Raw genomic sequence first — 18732 nt, 5'->3', positions numbered from 1 at the left:
CACAGAGTTAAGAGTTAATGTTCAAACACGGTGAGTTGCTCCTTTTCTGAAGCTCTCCATTCTTTGGCCCTTAACCAAACAAGGGCTATTTAGCACCTTGCCAGCGAGTTTCCTGTTTAGGAAACTGTTAACGCGAACTTTATGGGCGCTTTTCTTAGCAAAACATGTTTTTATGTGCACTTGCTGTGAAATAACAGTTATTACCTCAAGTGTGCATCTCAGTCTCTGAAGTCTGGAACACTGCAGTAACATTCACATCGTTCCTTGGGAGCTGCCTGGAATGTCAGGGTGCAACAGACTGGGAATAAACCCCCAGAAAACTCATGCAAATGCGTTTCTGATTGCCCAGCATGAAAAACCATGTCTGATGCCACCTGGGCACTTCTGCCACAGCAGGTGCTTTATGGCAACCTGAACCCTCATATGCAATGTGGACAGGGAAATTGGCAGGAATAAGCTTGCTAGGACCAGATAACCCTTTTGAGGGCTTCTCACCTACCCTGCTCCTGGATCAGCAGCACAACTGGTTTTCCTTTTCTTGCTAAACCCATGCGCTGGGAAAGTAGAATTGCACCCTGAGGCGAGCGTTGTCATTTAGTTAGGCTGACATCTTGTGGAGGCCTTCCTAGTGTATTAAGAACAACAGACAAGCTAATTTTGCTGGATGGAGATGTGGGGGCTGCATGACTTTGCTGTGTTGGGGGCCTGGAGGGTGCAAGCCCTGGAGGTGCAGGTGGGACTGCAGCAGGCAGGACAGGCAGCCCTTGTGTGGCACTGCACAGCAGCCAGCTCACCCTTCTGCCTGCAGGAGTGGCCATAGCAATTGTTGCTGGGCGTTAGCACCTCGAGGACCACAGGAGCATTTGCTGCTTTTTGGCCAGAAGGTTGTGTTTGTGCTGTGTCACAGGGCTGTGAGGCAGGAGGTGAGCAGGGACGTGTGGGTGGAGTGTCACCGTACACGCTCTTGGATTTGCTGCCGTGGGAGCACTGGGCCCTGGGGGGGGGGACACACAGGACAAAGGCATGTTGGAGGTGACCCAGCAGCAGAGATGTGCCCAGGGCTTTAGGCCAGCTGCAGAGTTCTTTGGGGCAGGGCAGTGGGAGGGATGGGTGCTGAAGGTTAGGTGTCCTTGTCTTCATGGGAGCAAAGGGCACATGTGGTGGCATAGCATGGTGGCTGTCACCTCCCTGTCCAGCAGCTCTCTGCAGCTGGTTGTAATTCCTCCTTGTACCACGGTGAGTGCAGCAGCCACCCTTCACCTCTCCGTGGTGCAGCCTGGCCGTGGGGAGGGATGTCAGGGTGGCAGTGCTGTGGCATGGCCAGCTGGGCAGGGGGACAGTGCAGGCAGCTTTATTGTCATTCAGGTTCTTGCTGAAGCCAGAACAATGCCATGCAGCCCATTTGGTGTGCTGAGCTGTGGCAGACTCCTTCCTGCAGCAAACCAGGGCACAGTCCTACTTCCTGCACCTTGGATGTGAAAGCTCTGCTGGAATTCGTGTGGGTAACGCCTCAGTGCTCACACTGCCTGGCCCTGAATCAGCCCTGTGTAGCTGGAGTTGGTTGGCAGCCCTGCTGTCTCAGTGATGGAGGGTTGTGCATGGTTATTCTCTGTAGACACGGAATTAGGCTGGGTGGCAGGGCAAAACCAAGCATGGGACACCCGAGCCCTGATGTCCTGTGTCCCTTGGCAGCAGAGCTCAGAGGTGGCACAGTGGCACACTGTGACACACAGTGACACACTGCCTGCCCACAGGAAGGTGTGCCAAGCACTCACTTGTAACTTATTCAGCCCCCATCATTAACCAGGATGCTGCCTGTTGTACTGACAGTCCAGGAGTCAATTCCCAGACACCTGAAGCAGAAACCTCTCTGCCACCCATCCTTTTTGGTGGTTGTGGGGGCGGTGGCAGGTGGGACAGTGGTGGCTCTCAGCAGTGGCACATTTGGCTTCCATCTGGGTGCTGATTTGGGGAGGGAGCATGATGGGCTCAGCGGGGATGGTGTGAGGTGGTGCTGAGCAGGAGGTGCTGTTTCCCTCAATACCTCTGTGCGCTCAGCTTTACCCAAACTGATGATGAACATTTAAGATTAACAGCAGATGTTTGTGATATTTAGCTACAAAAACATATCTTTGAGTAGCTGGTTACAGGACATGCTCTGTTGATCCTGGTGGAATGCATCACCATCACCATGCCCCTGTACCTCTATAAATCACTCTGGATTAGATTTTAACCTCCATAGCTATAGGAGAAGCTTGAGTCTGTCTTTTGCTTGTCTGAATTCACATGGCACACCTACAGCAGGAAGAGTTTGTGACAGAAACGGTGATTCTGCTCCCCTCCCTGTGTACAAATCCCCTTTCTTTGCTTTGAGCATTAAAAGAGTCCCCTCTGGGGATGGTGGTGTGAGCTGGGACTGTAGGGATGTGACAGGGAATGCTCGTGGTGCTCTGCAAGGGGGGCAGCAATGGTGGGGGAAGAGCAGAGATGGAGGGAGTGAGGGTAACAAGCAATTTTTAACATCAATTCTATCCTCTTTGATAAAGATCTGATTTAATTTAAAGTAAATTTGCACCGTGGCTAAATTTATTATCCATGATACTGGTCAGAGTTGGGATATCATATTGCAGAATGATTGACATGGTCATCATGACCCTATTAAATCTACTGAATCTATTATCTGCTCACTGGCTGCAGGGTTTGTGATTCCCTCAGCAGAGTTTTGTGCTGAATATCTAAAAATCCTATTAGAAATTGGAATATTTGAGCTTCACTCTTGTGAGTCCTCCTAATCCCGTGGATAAGAGGAGCTGCTGGCTGGGCTGCCTTGTGCTGCCGGGTCATTAGCTGCCTCCTCAGTGAGGGTTCACACTAGACATGAGGACCAGTTTTTAATGGTCAGGCTAATTGGTTAGTGGAACAAATTACCCAGAAGAGCTAAACTGGCACTTGGAGCCTTTAAAACGTGATTTATGAGTTGAGAGAGGGAGCCCAGCTCAAACAGGATTTTTGAACTGTAGGGTGGAACCAGTGGGTTAAATTCCCGACTTGTGTGGCAACCTGGACAGAGTGACAGTGCTGTGGTCAGGGGTGATCCTCAGCATGTTTCAGTGCCCAGGAGAGTTTGTGCTACCACAGGCTGTGCAGGTCTTCATGTGTTCACCAGGTTCTAATGGGGTTTGTTTGGCCCCACAGTGTTTATTATGCAGGGGAAAAAAAAGGTCAGGAAACTTCAGCTGGGCAAAACTAGACATTGTTGTCTCCAGGATCTTGGTTGGAATTGGCTGTGATGGTTTAAGATGTCAGTGGCAGCAGGGTGTCTGTATCCACTGAGGTGTCCTGGGTCTGTCCTGCTCTGCCCCCACTCAGCCCTAACAAAGGATCCCAATTAGTGACTCCATGTGCTAAATCACCAGAGCTAAATTAGCAGGGTGCTTTATCCTGCAGCCTTCTGAAGTAAATTCTGGTCATGGTCTTGACAAGCTTCTGTACTAAAATTTCTGCATGCCAGCGAGGTGGGAATAAACTGGAGCTGCCTTCCTAAAATCTAGTGCGGTTGGATTCTACAGCTCTTTCTGTGCTAGGATGTAGTGTAGTTTCATAGGAACGGATCAGCAGTAAGACATCGGTGCTGCTCAGGCTGCCTGCTTTGTTGGGGTGTTTTGCATAGTGGTCCATTAGTGGAGGCCATCTCTTGGTTTTCCTCTCATGCAGAAGGCATCTGGTGCTGTGCACAGAGGCTGTTATGGGCTGTGAAGGCAGGGACAGCAAAGTGGAATTGATGGGTGGTATCGCCTCAAATCCCTGCTCCTGCTTCTTGTTAAAATGGTAATGTGGGAGCACCCAGGGAGAAGTAAAACGGCACTTCTTGGAACAGCTGAATGTTTGGCTTTCTGCGTAATAGATGAGCATATATCTTAGATCCAAACATATTCCTGGGGAAAAAACCCAGTGTGTGGGGAGAGTGCTGTGGGTTCAGTAAAATGCTCACGTTGCCATGGGTAAACAGGGGTGAAACATCGGGAGGGGAAGCAGCTGCCACTGCAGGTTGGTGTCTTGGAGCAGCTTGTGGCTGGGACAGTGCCCAGTGGCAGCTTCTGGGGTCACTGTCCCCCTGTCTCCTGCAGGTGCCAGCCCTGCCTGCTGCCACCAGCATGCCAGGGGCAGAGCCATTGCTCAGGGAGTCTTGTCTGTCATGTCCCCTGAGCAGGGCAGCAGCAAAGTGTTGGGTAAATCAGTGCATTAATCTTCACTTTATTTAGAGCCTTCAGCTTTGATTTTTGAATGTAGAGCAAAGAGGGGGCCAGTGCTGGGGCTGCTGCAGGTTTGGCAGTGTCACAATGAGCTCCTGGGTTTAGCTCCAGTCACTTTTCAGTTACCTTCTGTGATGAGAATCAAATAACTTGATCATGGTGGTGACAAATCTTCAATAATTCATTACACTATAATGACATAACAACATCCTAACTCCCTCCCCCCATTTTTTATTTCTGTTGTAGAGTGGACTTGATGTTTTAGATTCAAGGCTGTTCATCCAGATATTTCACACCAGCCTGTCACCTGGAGAATTGATACCTGGCATACACTCACTGCAGCACTGCTAAATGGTTTTTCTTCTCAACTGGATAATTATATTGATTGTGGCTTAGGACTTCAGAAATTGGATTGTGGTTGAATAAAGTGTGTTTTGAAACCCTAATATCAACTATATTAAAGAGAAAAATCTCCCAGCAAAACCAGACCACCCCCACTGTCTTATCTGACTCCTAATTTGATAAGAATGAGGGTATTTTTGACCCAGTGTCTGATGGAAAAGGGAAGCTGCCCCTGCTGCCTGGCCCTTTGCCCTCTCTAACAACAGGGCTCAGGCAAAACGTGCAGGATCAAACCTTGGCAGCTCCCCATGGGTGGGCCTGGAGACTCACTTGAAATTTCACTCACTTGAAATTTCTTACCCAACAAATGGTTTATAAGGATTTGACTTTTGATTCTGGGCTTTTGACTGCCTGCTCAGGAGCTGTGTTGTGTGATCCCTGAGATGGGGTGTGCAGGGAGCAGTGACTGCCTTACTGGGGAGGTGGAGACTCTACTGCCCGTGTGCAGAATCCCTCCACAAACCTCAAAAATAGAAGCTTACAGTATACTTGAAATTAATAACAACTGGTTTAACTTTGAGACCCTGAGTACCTGTTTATCTCTTTGTTTGCTGTTTTCCAGGCTGGCCGCAAGGAAAGAAGTGATGCCCTGAACTCTGCCATTGATAAAATGACCAAGAAGACCAGAGACCTGCGCAGGCAGGTGAGGAATGGTCGGAGGTGGTGCTGGCTGATGCATGAGTACAGTGCTGCATGCTGGGCATTTGTTCCTAATGGCAGTGGGTTTGCTGGCCTGTCTTCAGTGAATTAAAGGCCAGAAGCTTCCAGTGGGAAGCATGGGGTGGGAATGTAATTCCCTGTTAATTCCATGTTAACTGTGTGATACAGATGTTGGAGTCTTAATCCATCCTTGTGGCAAGAGAGATTAAAAAACCTAACCAAAGCCCCCCAAAAAACAATTTTTACTTGGTGGACTTTGAAGATAATCAGCGATATTTTATAGTCCTGGTGGTGTTCGTCTCAACCTATTTTATTTGAGAACTGTATTTACGTAGCATCAGCCTTTTGTCTTTGGTTTTAAAGCATATTCCCATTTTTGAGTAAGCAAGAATATGGATCAGGTTTGTTGAAAAATGTTTTTATTCTAGCAGAAAAATAAAAAAGTTAAATCAGTGTGTTGTTTAATCAGCTGAGGGAAAGCAGCAAATTTACTCAGACAAAACCAATATGAGCTGCTAAATCAATATTTGTGGCCAAACTGGTGACTTGCACTTCTATAACAAATCCATTTTTTAAGGAGATTTTATTTAAATTGAAGCAAAAAGTGTGTAGACAAGACTTAGTGCAAGGAAAGCCTTGGTCACACAAAGGAAGAAGGGTCAATGACAAAAGTAGTTTAAGCTGTACATATTAATACAGTAAGAGGGAAACAGCAGTGGAACACTACTGAAGAATAACTCATTCTTTTATTTTTATTTTAGCTCCGCAAAGCTGTTATGGACCATGTTTCAGACTCTTTTCTGGAAACAAATGTTCCTCTTTTAGTATTGATTGAAGCTGCCAAGAATGGGAATGAAAAAGAAGTTAAAGAATATGCCCAGGTTTTCCGTGAACATGCCAACAAATTGATTGAGGTAAGATGGTACAAATTAAAATTTAATTGTTGCTAGTTAAATTAAGGCAAGACTAGGCAAAACAGGTTTTTCAATTCTGCTGAAGCACAAAGCAAATTCTGTGATAAATTTCCTTTTAAAATTTTATTTGAATGAATTTAGACACAATTTAATATTTAAATAATTGAAAATGTAAGCTTATCAAAAGGAGCTGTTAAATAACCCATGTAGTTGTGGATATTACAATGTGAGTGTATGATAAAGGTTTTTGTTACTTGGAGGTGGTCAGTTGGAGTAAGGGAGACCAGGGCATGATTGTCCTCCTGGACAGTTTGACCCATTGCTGGAGGGTTTGACCCATTGAAGCCTGGAGGGTTTTTCTTTCCAGTAAAATCCCACTCAATACAAACAGGCCGTTTGTGTGAAGGCTTTCAGAACGAAGAGCTGCTTGTGTGTGTGTAAAGAGCAAACAACACTTGGAGTGAGAGCGCAACTGATCCCTGCCACTACTCTGTAAGGAAAACCCAAAGGCTCTCCAGCTGCTGGAACTGCAGAGCAGGGCTCTGACTGGGGGGAAAACCAGATTTAATGCAACCAACTTGTCTTAACTGCAATCCCAGGATCACTGAGGCTGGAAAATCCCTTCCAGCCCATCGAGTCCAAGCTGATCCCCACCTCGTCCCCAGCCCAGAGCACTCAGTGCCACCTCCAGTCCTGCCTTGGACACGTCCAGGGATGGGGACTCCAAACCTCCCTGGGCAGCCCCTGCCAAGGCCTGAGCACCCTTTCCATGGGGAAATTCCTGCTGATGTCCAACCAGAGCCTCCCCTGGCCCAGCCTGAGGCCATTCCCTCTTGACCTCTCACTCATTACCTGGGAGAAGAGACTGACCCTCACCTGGCTGCTCTTCCTGTCAGGCAGTTGCTTTCAGGATCATTCATGCCCTGCTGAGGGAAGCAGGTTTCCGTGGGTGGTGTCTGCAGAGAGTAGCAGCAGAGCCTGCCCCCGTTTATGGATCCACCTCAGGACTCTTGGCCCCTTGCCACCACCATCGTGTGAGAGTTCTGTGCCAACTGATGCTGAACGGCACGGAACAAACAGCTATAGGTATTGTTGGGGAAACATGCCACTGGGAATAAGTGTCAAAAACTCCTCCTGTGCTTTGAGGCTCTGGCGGGTTGTGCTGAACCTCAGCAGCTCCCCAGGAGCAGGGAGGTTTTGTGTGGTTCTGCTCCCTCGGTGTCTCTGTTTGATAGTGGAGTCCCTGTGTCTCCAAGGCTTGTGGGGAATACTCACACAGCTGGACACATTTAAATTGCTCAAGAATAAGACAGATCAGACATCAGTAAAAGTAGCTTCTGACTTGCACAATGTATTTTTGGTGGGGTTCTGAGTGCGCTTTGCAACTGCCTTGTAGTCCAGGGTGCATGAAGTTCATCCAGCTCTTTAGAGCTGCTGTCTAAGCAGTGACAATCTTTTAATTCCTTGAAGGCATCCATTTTTCTCTTTTGGCTTGTCATGTTTCAGCATCAATGCTGTCCTCCTGGAGCTGCAAAGTTATTCTAATCTAAATTTTAAGTAACTGACGTTGTTCTGCAAAGCAGCATGTGGAAAGAAGGCAGGGCTGCTGTGCCCTGCCTTGGCAGCAGGATACAGCCTTGGGAACACTTTGAAGTGGATTTGGTCTAAAGCCTCCCTTCTTCATGTTGCAAGCCTGATTTATCTAGAAAATTATTTTTAGGGCTTGTTTACAGGAGAAGTTGAATCATGTAACAATAGCAGTGCCTCTTCTGCCAGAGTTCTGCTACCTCCTCAGCAGATGTGTGGAATTCATTGGCATAATTAAAAGGAATAATGGTGCTGTTCTGTCCCTGAACTTCTCCCCAGCCCTTGCCAGGTGAGCCCTTTCTCCCTGTCCCCTCGGAAGTTCGTGTCCCACTGGAGCAGCCACAGTTCCATCCTCACTGGCACTGGCCCTACCTGGTGTGCAAATGCCGGGCTGCAGGAGAGTTTTCCAGAGCCTCTGTACAGCCAGACTCTCTTGTCTTCCAAGGACTATTCCCCTGAAAGTAGAGATTCAGCAATATTTTTGACTGACATCAAAAGCTTCTGCTAAAATGATATGCTGCTGCAACAGCTTTTTGAAGGCTTGGTTATTGCTTTTGCTGTCTGAAATGTAACTGCAGTTGTAGTGTAGCATGATGTAGATGGTTTATGAACCTCTTCCCTGAATGGAGATGGATTAATATATACACTTAGCTTGGACAGAAGGGAATAGTGCTCCTGCAGACCCTTTGTCCTGAGGGGCAGCAGAGCCACCAGCATTGTATGAGATGTCAGATTCACTGTGCAGGAGGGTGGGTTGGGGTGGCTTGCCTTTGAAATGTCTTGTGCCTCTGCCAGAATGGAGAAGGATGTTTGCCAGGTCCTTCGTGATTCTGTTCTTGAGCAGGAAACTCAGGAGAAACAACAAAAGATTGTGTAAGAGCAGAGCTGAAGATGTTTTGCCCGGTGAGATGGGCAGTGATTGCTTCCACTGCTTTCAGGGAAGATTCAGGGAGTTTATCAGAACTGCCCTCACAAGTGCTGCTGGGCGACTCGGGGCATCAAATGTGCCCAGCAGCTGCACCACTGAGTGCAGCTGTGCTGTATCGTGCCCTGACAGGCTCCTGTGGTTTGGGTGTAGAGGGGAACATGTCCTTCCTTCCTTCCCTCTGTGCTGAGTGGGGGGGGACAGGAGATGTGCAGGAGATCCTTCTCTGCCCTGGGGAGCTCAGCACATCCCCACTGCATTGCTGGGAGGGTTTGCACCTTGTGTTAATACCCCTGTGTCTGTGAGCTGGAGGAGTCAGTGAACCAGCCCCTGAGAGATATATAATGAGATAGATTTCGTTTTTCACACTAAACTGTGGCAGGTGTTGGCTGGACAGGAGTGGCAGTGCTGGTTCTGCCCTGGCTGAGCACAGGGAGTTCTTGCTCCTGCAGTGCAGAGCTGTTTATGGGCCCTCCAAGTACCCATAAAGAGATGCAAGCACATGATTTGGGTAATTTCATTTTGAAATGTTCCCTTCTTGGCAGCACAGCATTGTCTGCTTTTGTGGTTCCTAATGCCCAGGCAGCCAAATTTGACCAAAAGGTGTAATAACCACAAAAAGCTGATTTGCCTGCTGGGTCTGTGTCTTGTGGAGAATCCATACCAAGTGCATCCCAAAGGGTTCCCATCTAATTTGTTCCCCACGTAGTAAAATCGTAACCCTTTTATCCTGCCTTTTGAAAACTGAGGAACAGTAAAAGAGTAGAATGAGCCTTGTCTCAGTTGAATAATATGTTTCAAAGATAGCTTTCAAAATTGCTCTGTGCTAACAGACCATTAACTCTGGCTGGATTTGGTTAAAGGAGTTTAATTCAGGAATTGAGAAGCCAATTTCAGTATAACACACAAGAATAACAGAAAGGACAGCATTTGTGGAACCAGTCTAACAAAAAGTTAAATTCACTTGTAAACTATGGAAGTCTTCCCAATTTGCAAATTGTAAACTGCTAACTTCATTCCAGTGTTTTTTCCCACTGGGTGAAGCAGCCTTGGCTCTCAAACCTGCCTTTGCTCTTGAGGAAGGACAGCTTGGCACTGGCATCCTTGGAGTGCCTGTTCCTGCCCGGGGGGCTGGGGCTGTCCTGCAGCATGGTGCCCATCCGCAGTGATGTCACCCAGCTCCACGCTGGCTCTTTGTCCCTGCCAGGCTTTGAGCAGTGTTTGTGCTGAGCTGCCTTTGTGCCGCTCCCCGGGGATGCTTGGGCTGCTCCTGCAGAGGGAGAAAGCCAGACATGTTAAACAGAAACCTTTGCTACACTGTTGAATGCTTTAGAAAAGTAAAAATTAACTTGTCAATTTGTCCATGGTTACACTGTAACACAGTGTAACTCTGTGTAGTTTTAATGGAAAAGTTTTTCAGATGTTAAAAGATTAGGAAATAAAAGGTAAATAAAGGAGAGCATCCAGGTTCAAATCCTCCAGTTTGCTTGCTGAAGAATATTTTGGAGAATATATTTGCAGTTTGTAATTCCTTAAAAAGAACAAATGATCTCTTCTTCCTCTGGAACCCACTACCCCTGTGTCAAACATTTTTCTCAATGTAAATTTTATTTTTTTTCTTCTTATCAAGAGAAATATTGGTAAGACCCAGGAGGCAAAAGCTCTCAATGGTGTTTCATAAGCATTGATTTTTTTTCTAATTGCTTTAATTTATTTGAAAAGACTGCTCTGTGCCTTTTTTTAATGTACTGGGTTGCATCTTGCATATGGAGTGATGATTTTCTCATTTTCAGTGAAACCCATGAACAGATGCAGACGGCAAATTTATTTGCTTGGAAAGAATCACATTTGGGCACTTGCAGCTCCATAAGCTTTCTGTAGCCTCTTGCTCTGACATTTCCCCCTTCTGTTGCCCTCACTGTCTAGCCCGATGTCCTGGAGTCGTTCTTCAGTCTAAAATCTAAAAATACCCCTCTCCCAAAGCCTGAAGCCTTGCACACTTGCTACATTTTTCTTGCAATTATCCTGATTTGCTCAGACTTGCAGCCTGTGTGTTCTTGGGAGAGTCTTAGCAGCTGCAGGTTTTTTACATGTGAAAGGCTTTTAAAAAACATGAAGTGGATAAAACATAGCTTGGATTTAAAATAAAAACTGGGTTTTGGAGGCACAATGGAGGTCTTGGCTGTCCCCTGTTTATTGTCACTTACCTGGGCATGGCCAGGTACCATTTATTGCAAACAAAGCATGGAATGGAAGAATCCAGCAGATCCAGAAGTTAATCTGCTCTGACAAGATTATCCTTTGTGTCTATCAGCCACCTGATTTCTAGAGTTTCCACAGAGTTTTCCAAACCTCTTTGGAGGTGGCTTTGCTCATTCTTGCAATGCTCTCCCCTCCTGCCTGCCAGCTCAGGGGTCACTCAGTGCTGCCAGACAGGGCTGAGGTTCCTGGGGAACAAGACAAGCACTTGGCACCCAACTCAGATATTGACTTGGAGTGTTTTTCTGAATTTTATTAAATCTCAAACCCCAGCATTTTCCAGACTAGGGTCATTACCAGGGTACTTCAGCACCTATTTTTCCAGCACTCTCATTTACAGAGGGAAAAATATCTGCCAACTCAGGTTTGTCTTCTATTGCTTTTATTTTTAAGGTAATTTTGTATTACAAGGAAATTGTCCTTGCACTGTGGTCTGGAGAAAAGTGGCAGAGTTTTTTCCCATTTAAAATGGAGATCAAAATGAGCAAAATGTCTCTTCCAAAGCACAAGCACATTTTCTGTAATTTGTCTATAGATAGCCTTGGCAGCAATTTAAAACTAATGTCTCCAATAAATGACCAGTGTAACTCTAATGTGCCCTCTAAAGTCTGACACTCTTCAACAGCCAATGCACTTTCCTTGTAAGTTCATTTTATTAGTCAACTAATTCATAAATAAATTAAATTCTTCTCGTAGAACATGCTTTCCTTACATTCATAATCAGAAAAGCAGGGAAGCCTCAGAAGAAAAATGTTCCTACATTTTTCAACAAAACTGGATATACAAATTTAATACATCATACATAAGTAAAGGCAAGTGACCTTTTAATAGGATAACTTCTGTTCTTGTAAGGTTATTTTTTGAGGCCAATCTTCTAATGCTACACCAAATAATGTATGAAAGGGTTTGTAGGATGCTGCGACAGTTTAAAAATTATGTTGGAAGAGGAATAAGAGACTTAGGCTAATCTTTCTGTGCAGATTTCATTGAGTGCACATGGGCAAGCCATGACAGTGAAACTGATGGGAGGGATGAAGGGATTGAATCCTCACAAATCTGGGCAGCCATTGGGCTGTCTGGAGACAATTTTTCTCTTTGGAAATCCTCATGGTTTGCTGCTGCTTATGGAGAAGAGGCATTTCTGCCACACCTCAGCCACAGGCACAGTCACCTTGCTGTGTGACTGGGAAGGGCTTGCTCTGCACACCTGAACCAAGGCACATATGGAGGGGGTGGAATTTGATGTTGAATGCGTTTGGAAGATATTAATGTGCTTTTTATTCCACTAGAAACTGCCCTGTGTTTGCTCTGTTCCTTTTTCCTTTGGAAACAGAAGCTTTTTGGAAAGGGAAATGTGTAAAAGAGGTCAGGAAGTGTGAGAACAGTTGGGTTTAGGTGGTGTTGACATGATGTCTTCAGAGGTAGCTGAAAAGCAATAGAGTCCTTTTGTTTCCCAGATATTTAAGTCTTAATTCCAACAGCATTTTTAAGTGGCTTTTTGGGTAAAGTTTTTTATAGATGTGGCATAAACGTTTTAATTCTTGATATTTAACTAAAAGCCTTGATGCATGTCTGGATTTTCATCATCTTAGTCATTAGCAATATTGGATTATTAGTCATGTCATGTCATCAAGGAGGTGCCTGAAATCTGTGTGGAGCTCATTACTGACACTGTTTTGTCGTCTTCTTGAAGAGCACAGTGTACTGACAATTACAGTTACACTGCCATGAACAGTTGTCTGAATCACCAAAAACTGGTTTAAGCAGCTAATAATAGGCATGAAGTTGGAAGCCTTTAGTCAGATCAGAAGGCAGCATGTTCTGAGTGCTGAGCAAACTGAGATTGGAGAGAAGAACAATTTCACAGAATCCCAGACTGGTTTGCACTGGGAGGGACCTTACAGCTCATCCAATTCCAATCCCCTGCCATGGGCAGGGACACTTCCCACTGTCCCAGGCTGCTCCCAGCCCTGTCCAGCCTGGCCTTAGACACTGCTAGGGATCCAGGGGCAGCCACAGCTGCTCTGGGCACCCTGTGCCAGGGCCTGCCCACCCTGCCAGGGAACAATTCCTAATTCCCAATATCCCATCCGTCCCTGCCTTCTGGCAGTGGGAAGCCATTCCTTGTGTCCTGTCCCTCCATGCCTTGTCCCCAGTCCCTCTCCAGCTCTCCTGGAACCCCTTTAGGCCCTGGAAGGGGCTCTGAGGTCTCTCCAGAGCCTTTCTCTTTTCCTGGCTGAACCCCCCCAGCTCTCCCAGCCTGTCTTCATTTCCACTTTGACAAACACAGAGACATTTTTGGATGAAGATAATTATTTGGGTCCTGTCCAGATATCACTAGTAGAAACACTTTTATTTTAAGGAAAGGTATTTGTGTTGCTAAGGAGCATCTCAGCTGAGGGTTTGCTCTGAAGGTTTCAGCTGAAGCTGAGCTCTCCATCACACACCAGTGGTGTCATTGCTGTCGTGGTAGCTCAGATAGACTTGTGTAATTAACGTGGTTTGTGATTATAACAACATTTTAACACTTTAGCTTGTTTGTCTGAGAGAGGAATAGTTCCTGTGCCAGCAGTTACATCTGCTGCCACAGCTGCACCGACAAGGGGCACGGTGCCCGTGCCGCACACTGCTGTTCCTGTGGCAGCCCTGCTTTCCCTCAGGTCTGTAGAGAGGATAATCCACCAGGCTGGAAATAGAGGTATTGCTGCACTTTCCTGCTGTGGCTGTGGTTTATGCTATAGATGTATTGATTTCCTTCAAACACCTCTTTTTTCTGTCTGATTGAAAACCTTTCCCATTGGCACAAGAGAAGATGTCCCCATGCTGCCCTTGCTGCAGTGAATGGAGCCCAGTCTGGTTTGTCCTGATGCACAAATTCTGGGGTTGCCAGCTGTGTGGAAAACTTCCCTTCCCTCTGAAATCTTGACAACACCTGCGTGGCTCTCTGCTGGGTAAGAACATTTCCTCAGGGCATGGAAGGAGCTCACCAGTGTGGAGCAGTACCAGGACAGCTGTACCTGGAATGGCACCAGGGAGCTGGAGAGGTATTTGGAGACAGCTCTGGACAGGGTGAGAGGCAAGTGCAAAGCTGTATCCTTTAATTAGATTTTTAAACACAGAGATAGAGCTAGAAATACGGAAGTACTAAGATGTAATCCCAAACAAATGGTGGTTACCCATGGAAATACTGATTGCCTCAATATAACAGGGAGCAGAAGGTACACAATACCTTTATTTTTATACTTTCATATTACTTAAAAGAGCATGGAGAGACAGAGCAAGGGGGGATGGCTTCCCACTGCCAGAGGGCAGGGATGGATGGGATATTGGGCAGGAATTGTTCCTTGGGATGGTGGACCGTCCCTGGCACAGGGTGCCCAGAGCAGCTGTGGCTGCCCCTGGATCCCTGGCAGTACCCAAGGCCAGGTTGGACAGGGCTGAGAAAAGCCTGTGACAGTGGAAGGTGTCCCTGCCCATGGCAGGGGATTGGAATTGGATGAGCTTTAAGGTCCCTCCCAGCCCAAATGAGTCTGGGATTCTGTGATACTGTCTCTGATTTCTCTTGCCATGACTTACCAGCCTGACCATGTGACCTCCATTCCTCATTGTCCAAAATGCCAGCCCTTTGCTTGCCAGTTTTGTTCCAGCCAACTGAAACTTCCCCTCCTTGTGTTTATAGCCAGTCTTGGAATGAAAACAGTTCTCATCTTTGTGTGAGGCTGCAGAGCTCTGGAAATAGCAGTTCTCTCAGTTTGGTCCTTCATTCTCCCCAGTGCTTTACGTCTGCAGTTTGTCTACATTTGCCTTGTTTTATTTAAGGACTTTTACTATTTTCAGTTAATACTTGATTCTGTTTTCCACAACAAGCTCTTGCAAGGTACCTACTGTGGAGCTGCAGCCACATGCTACTTAAGTCGTATAAAATCACAAAGCAGCTGACAGCACGACGCTGGTAACTCTCTGCACAGTCCCTGTGGATTTGATCCCTAGTCCTCCTCTATTAAAGAATTGGAGCTGGTTTCTGTAATTCCCAGTTAACTCTGCCTCTGCAAAATGAGGGGTTTGTAGGGTTAGAGTTAACACATCTAGAGCTGTAACACTTCTCCCTCATGCAGCACCTGTTAGGGCTGGATGTTAAAATGCTCAGATTCGTCCTAAATACTGAGTGTAGTGTACAGGTGAATAAATAAATGTATGGACTTAGTGAATAATGAAAGCCGTTCTGGAGAGGGTTGGGGATTACATAATCAGCACATCTCTTCTGAGAGTCCTCACTTGCCATTAGTTTTGCCAGAAGAGTTGTTTCTGCAGATAAATTAATTTCCTGAGCTTTGACCAGTGTGAAGGGAATCGGGACAAATCTTTTTTAACATGGAGGAGGAAGAAATTAGCTGTGCTCTGTTTGAATTTTGTGAGAATATCAAATACACTTATCTTTAGCAAATTCCTAGGAGGAAAAAGCAAATTCCTAGGAGGAAAATGTTCAGTGGCTGCCTGTCCATTCTTTCTTTTTTTTTCATTTAAAATGGGTGATTTTTTTAAAGCTGCTTCCCAGAGAAATTGTAAAATGTAAAGGAAAAAAAAAAAAGAAAAAAAAAAAAACCAGAACAAGCAGTTGAAGTTTTGAAGTTTAATCAGAAATTAAAATGCCCGGAACACTTTTGATGAAAAGCTTGGTTTCCGTGGCATTGAAATTCCCAAAGTATCTATGTACACGTGGATGTGGGTTTGTTATTTTTGTGTAAGAGTTTTTGAGCACCAGTTATGAGAGGATTCTGCTTAATGTTAAATTGAAAAGTTTCTCAGTGTAAGACAGTCAGAAAACTTCTTTCTGCAATACTATTTTTACAACCCATTCAAATGAGAGTGTCCAGACTCAGAGGATTCAATTAGTGAGTGTTTGGCTCCTGCACAGCAATGTGTAATCCTGGGCTGTGGCAATGCTGGGTGGCAGGGCCAGCTCTGACAACATTCAATTATGCAACAATAAACACATTGCAGAGCCTTCTTGGGGCTGCACCAGCTTGGGATGGTTGTAGCAGCACCACTTTGGAGATTTTGCCTTCTTGACTGCCTGAAGAAGCTGTCCTAAAAACTTGACCTATAAACAAGGAGGAAAACCTGGGTGGTCTTTCTGTGAAGTCAGTCCAGGTACATAATTCAGAGGTTTTAACACATTTATTGTCAGCCTTCAATATCTTTGAAAAGGAAGGTTTAAAGTGCTAGAGATTATAATTCCTTTTTTTTCCTATTGCATCTTTTGTCTCTTGTTGAAAAAGCAGTTGGCCAGTCCTTCAATGAAGAGTCCCTGTAAGGTAACCTCTCTGCCAAGCCAGGGAGGCTGGGCAAAGAAAAGGCAGAACAAGTAAAAAGCTGGAGCATTTTTACACAGAATGACAGAATGTTCTGAGTTGGAAGGGGTCCACAAGGATCATAAAGTCCATCTCTGCAGTGAATGGGGGTCAGACCCACAACCGTGGTGTTATTATTAGCACTATGTTATTATTGCACTGTGTTCAATAGTGTAATTTAAGAAGCTTAACACTGACCCCAAACTTGTGTAGTTGAGTCTGCTGCAGTTTTTTAATTTCTGGAAGACTTAACCTTAGTCACGATCTGAACAAACTTCGAGTTTAAGAAAAAAACAAACCCAAAAAATGTATTTCATGTGGAAAAGGTACAACCTCTGTCTTGTCAGGGGAGGCGGTTCTCTGCCACAAATTGTTACTAATGGTAAAAAGAACAGCTTTAGAAATGTCAAGTTTTTCCTGATTTAAATATTAGTAAATTCTGAAGAGTCAAAGTTAACTAGAATTTGAGATGGAATCACTCTGTGACAGATGGTACAATGTTGGTTTTTTTTCATATTGAAGTTACACCTTCTTACTAATAACATATTCCCAGCTGACCCTTTGGCCTGAGGTAACATCTGCCTCTCAAAAGGAACCATTTAAGTTATGCCTCCTCCAAAGGCAAAAAACCATGGAATCATTTAAATTGGAAAAGTCCTCTGAGCTCCTCGAGTCCAGCTGTTCCCCCAGCCCTGCTAAGGCCACCACTAAACCCTGTTACCAAGTGTAACGTTCACATGGCTTTTAAATCCCTGCACCACTGCTCTGGGCAGCTCTGCCAGGGTTTGACAAGGCTTTCAGTGAAGAAACTTTCTCTAAAATCCACCCTGAGCGTGCCCTGGCCCAGCCTGAGGCCGTTCCCTCTCCTCCTGTCCCTGTTCCCTGGAGCACAGCCCAACCCCCCCGGCTGTCCCCTCCTGTCAGGAGCTGTGCAGAGCCCCAAGGTCCCCCCTGAGCCTCCTTTTCTCCAGGCTGAGCCCCTTTCCAGCTCCCTCAGCCTCTCCTGGGGCTCCAGCCCCTTCCCAGCTCCATTCCCTGCCCAGGACACGCTCCAGCCCCTCCAGGCTCTCTGGCCATGAGGGGCCAGAGCTGGACACAGCCCTCGAGGTGCCCCAGCAGTGCCAGCACAGGGGACAGGCCCTGCCCTGGTCCTGCTGCCACCCATGGCTGGCACAGCCCAGGGGCCATTGGCCTCTGGCACCCCTGGGCTCATGTCTAGCCACTGGCACAGCACCCCCAGGCCTTTCCTGCTGGACACTCCCCAGCCCCTCCTCCCCAGCCTGGAGCATTCCTGGGGTTGTTGTGATCCCAGGGCAGGACCCAGCACCTGGCCTGATTGAACCCCATACAACTGGCCTCAGCCCATGGATCCATCTGTCCAGATCCCTCTGCAGACCCCTCCTGCCCTCCAGCAGATGCACACTCATTCCCAGCATGGTGCTGTGTGTGCAGTTGCTGAGGCTGCCCTCCATCCCTCATCCAGGTCACCAACAGGGACATCAAACAGGCCTGGCCCAGTGCTGAGCCCAGGGAACCCCACTGGTGAGTGGCCTGGTTTTAGGGCCATTCACCTCCTGCATTGTGCCAACACCAGAGCCACTCACCTCAAATCATCTTGCAGTGTGCTGATGTCATCATTGAAAACAGGGAGATTGGAGTTTCAAAAACTGCTCAGGGCATGAATGCCCCTTTCCAGACGAGCCTCCTGCCCAGCTGTTCCGCTTGGCACCGTGAGTTCTGTGCACTGCATTTGTCAATGGGGGGAAATTTAAGCTCATTCCTCTAAATACCAGCAGCTGCTTGGGGTCTGCCCTGCCTTGTGGGGTCTGAGAAGCTGTCTCTGGGCCGTGGCTGTAGACTCTGAACAGAGAGAGCCTTGAAATCTGCTTTTAAATCGGTCTGTCAGCAGTGAGAGTTGTCTGAACTGCGCTCAGCTACAGGCTCGGGCTGTCTTCATTCCCACTGTATTTTTAACTTTTTTCAAGAGATTGCTCGTTGTGCTGATTACATTATTTGCCGTGGTTTTGTCTCCTTTGATGCCTGTGCCAGTAGTGCTTATGTAAAGGGACTTGATGATATTGAATGGTAAGAATGAACAAATGCAGCAGGAATTCAATTGCTATTTTGCTCTCAAGCACAAGTGTTCTTCTTTCTAAATCAAGTCTGACCACTTACTATGTCAGTCAGCTGCTTTTGTTGAAGACATGGAGAAACTACTTAATTCACATTTGATTTACAGGAAATTTTTGTTCCCTTGAGGTGTATTATTTAATTTAGAAGTTTTGGAAATGTATGATTTCCAAGCGCTCTCTGGGCTTTGAAAGAGTTGATCTTCATCTCAGCCACAAAATCCAATGTATTTTGGGTGTGTGCCAAATAAC

General features: G+C 46.3%; 1 protein-coding gene across 1 annotated transcript in view; it reads left to right on the top strand.

The window, feature by feature from the left end:
• CTNNA1 (catenin alpha 1) overlaps nucleotides 1-18732 on the top strand; it is a 116913-nt gene that overhangs the window by 63220 nt on the left and 34961 nt on the right. Inside the window, exons 8-9 of the mRNA XM_041417771.1 lie at nucleotides 5218-5298; nucleotides 6077-6229. Coding sequence (XP_041273705.1) covers nucleotides 5218-5298; nucleotides 6077-6229 — 234 coding nt within the window. The remainder of the gene's footprint in view (nucleotides 1-5217; nucleotides 5299-6076; nucleotides 6230-18732) is intronic.

Source organism: Onychostruthus taczanowskii, unplaced genomic scaffold (assembly GCF_017590055.1).
Source record: "Onychostruthus taczanowskii isolate IOZ18803 unplaced genomic scaffold, ASM1759005v1 scaffold107, whole genome shotgun sequence".
NCBI lineage: Eukaryota > Metazoa > Chordata > Aves > Passeriformes > Passeridae > Onychostruthus > Onychostruthus taczanowskii.
The sequence above is the reverse complement of the archived record's forward strand: the minus strand, read 5'-3'. Positions and strand labels throughout refer to the sequence as shown.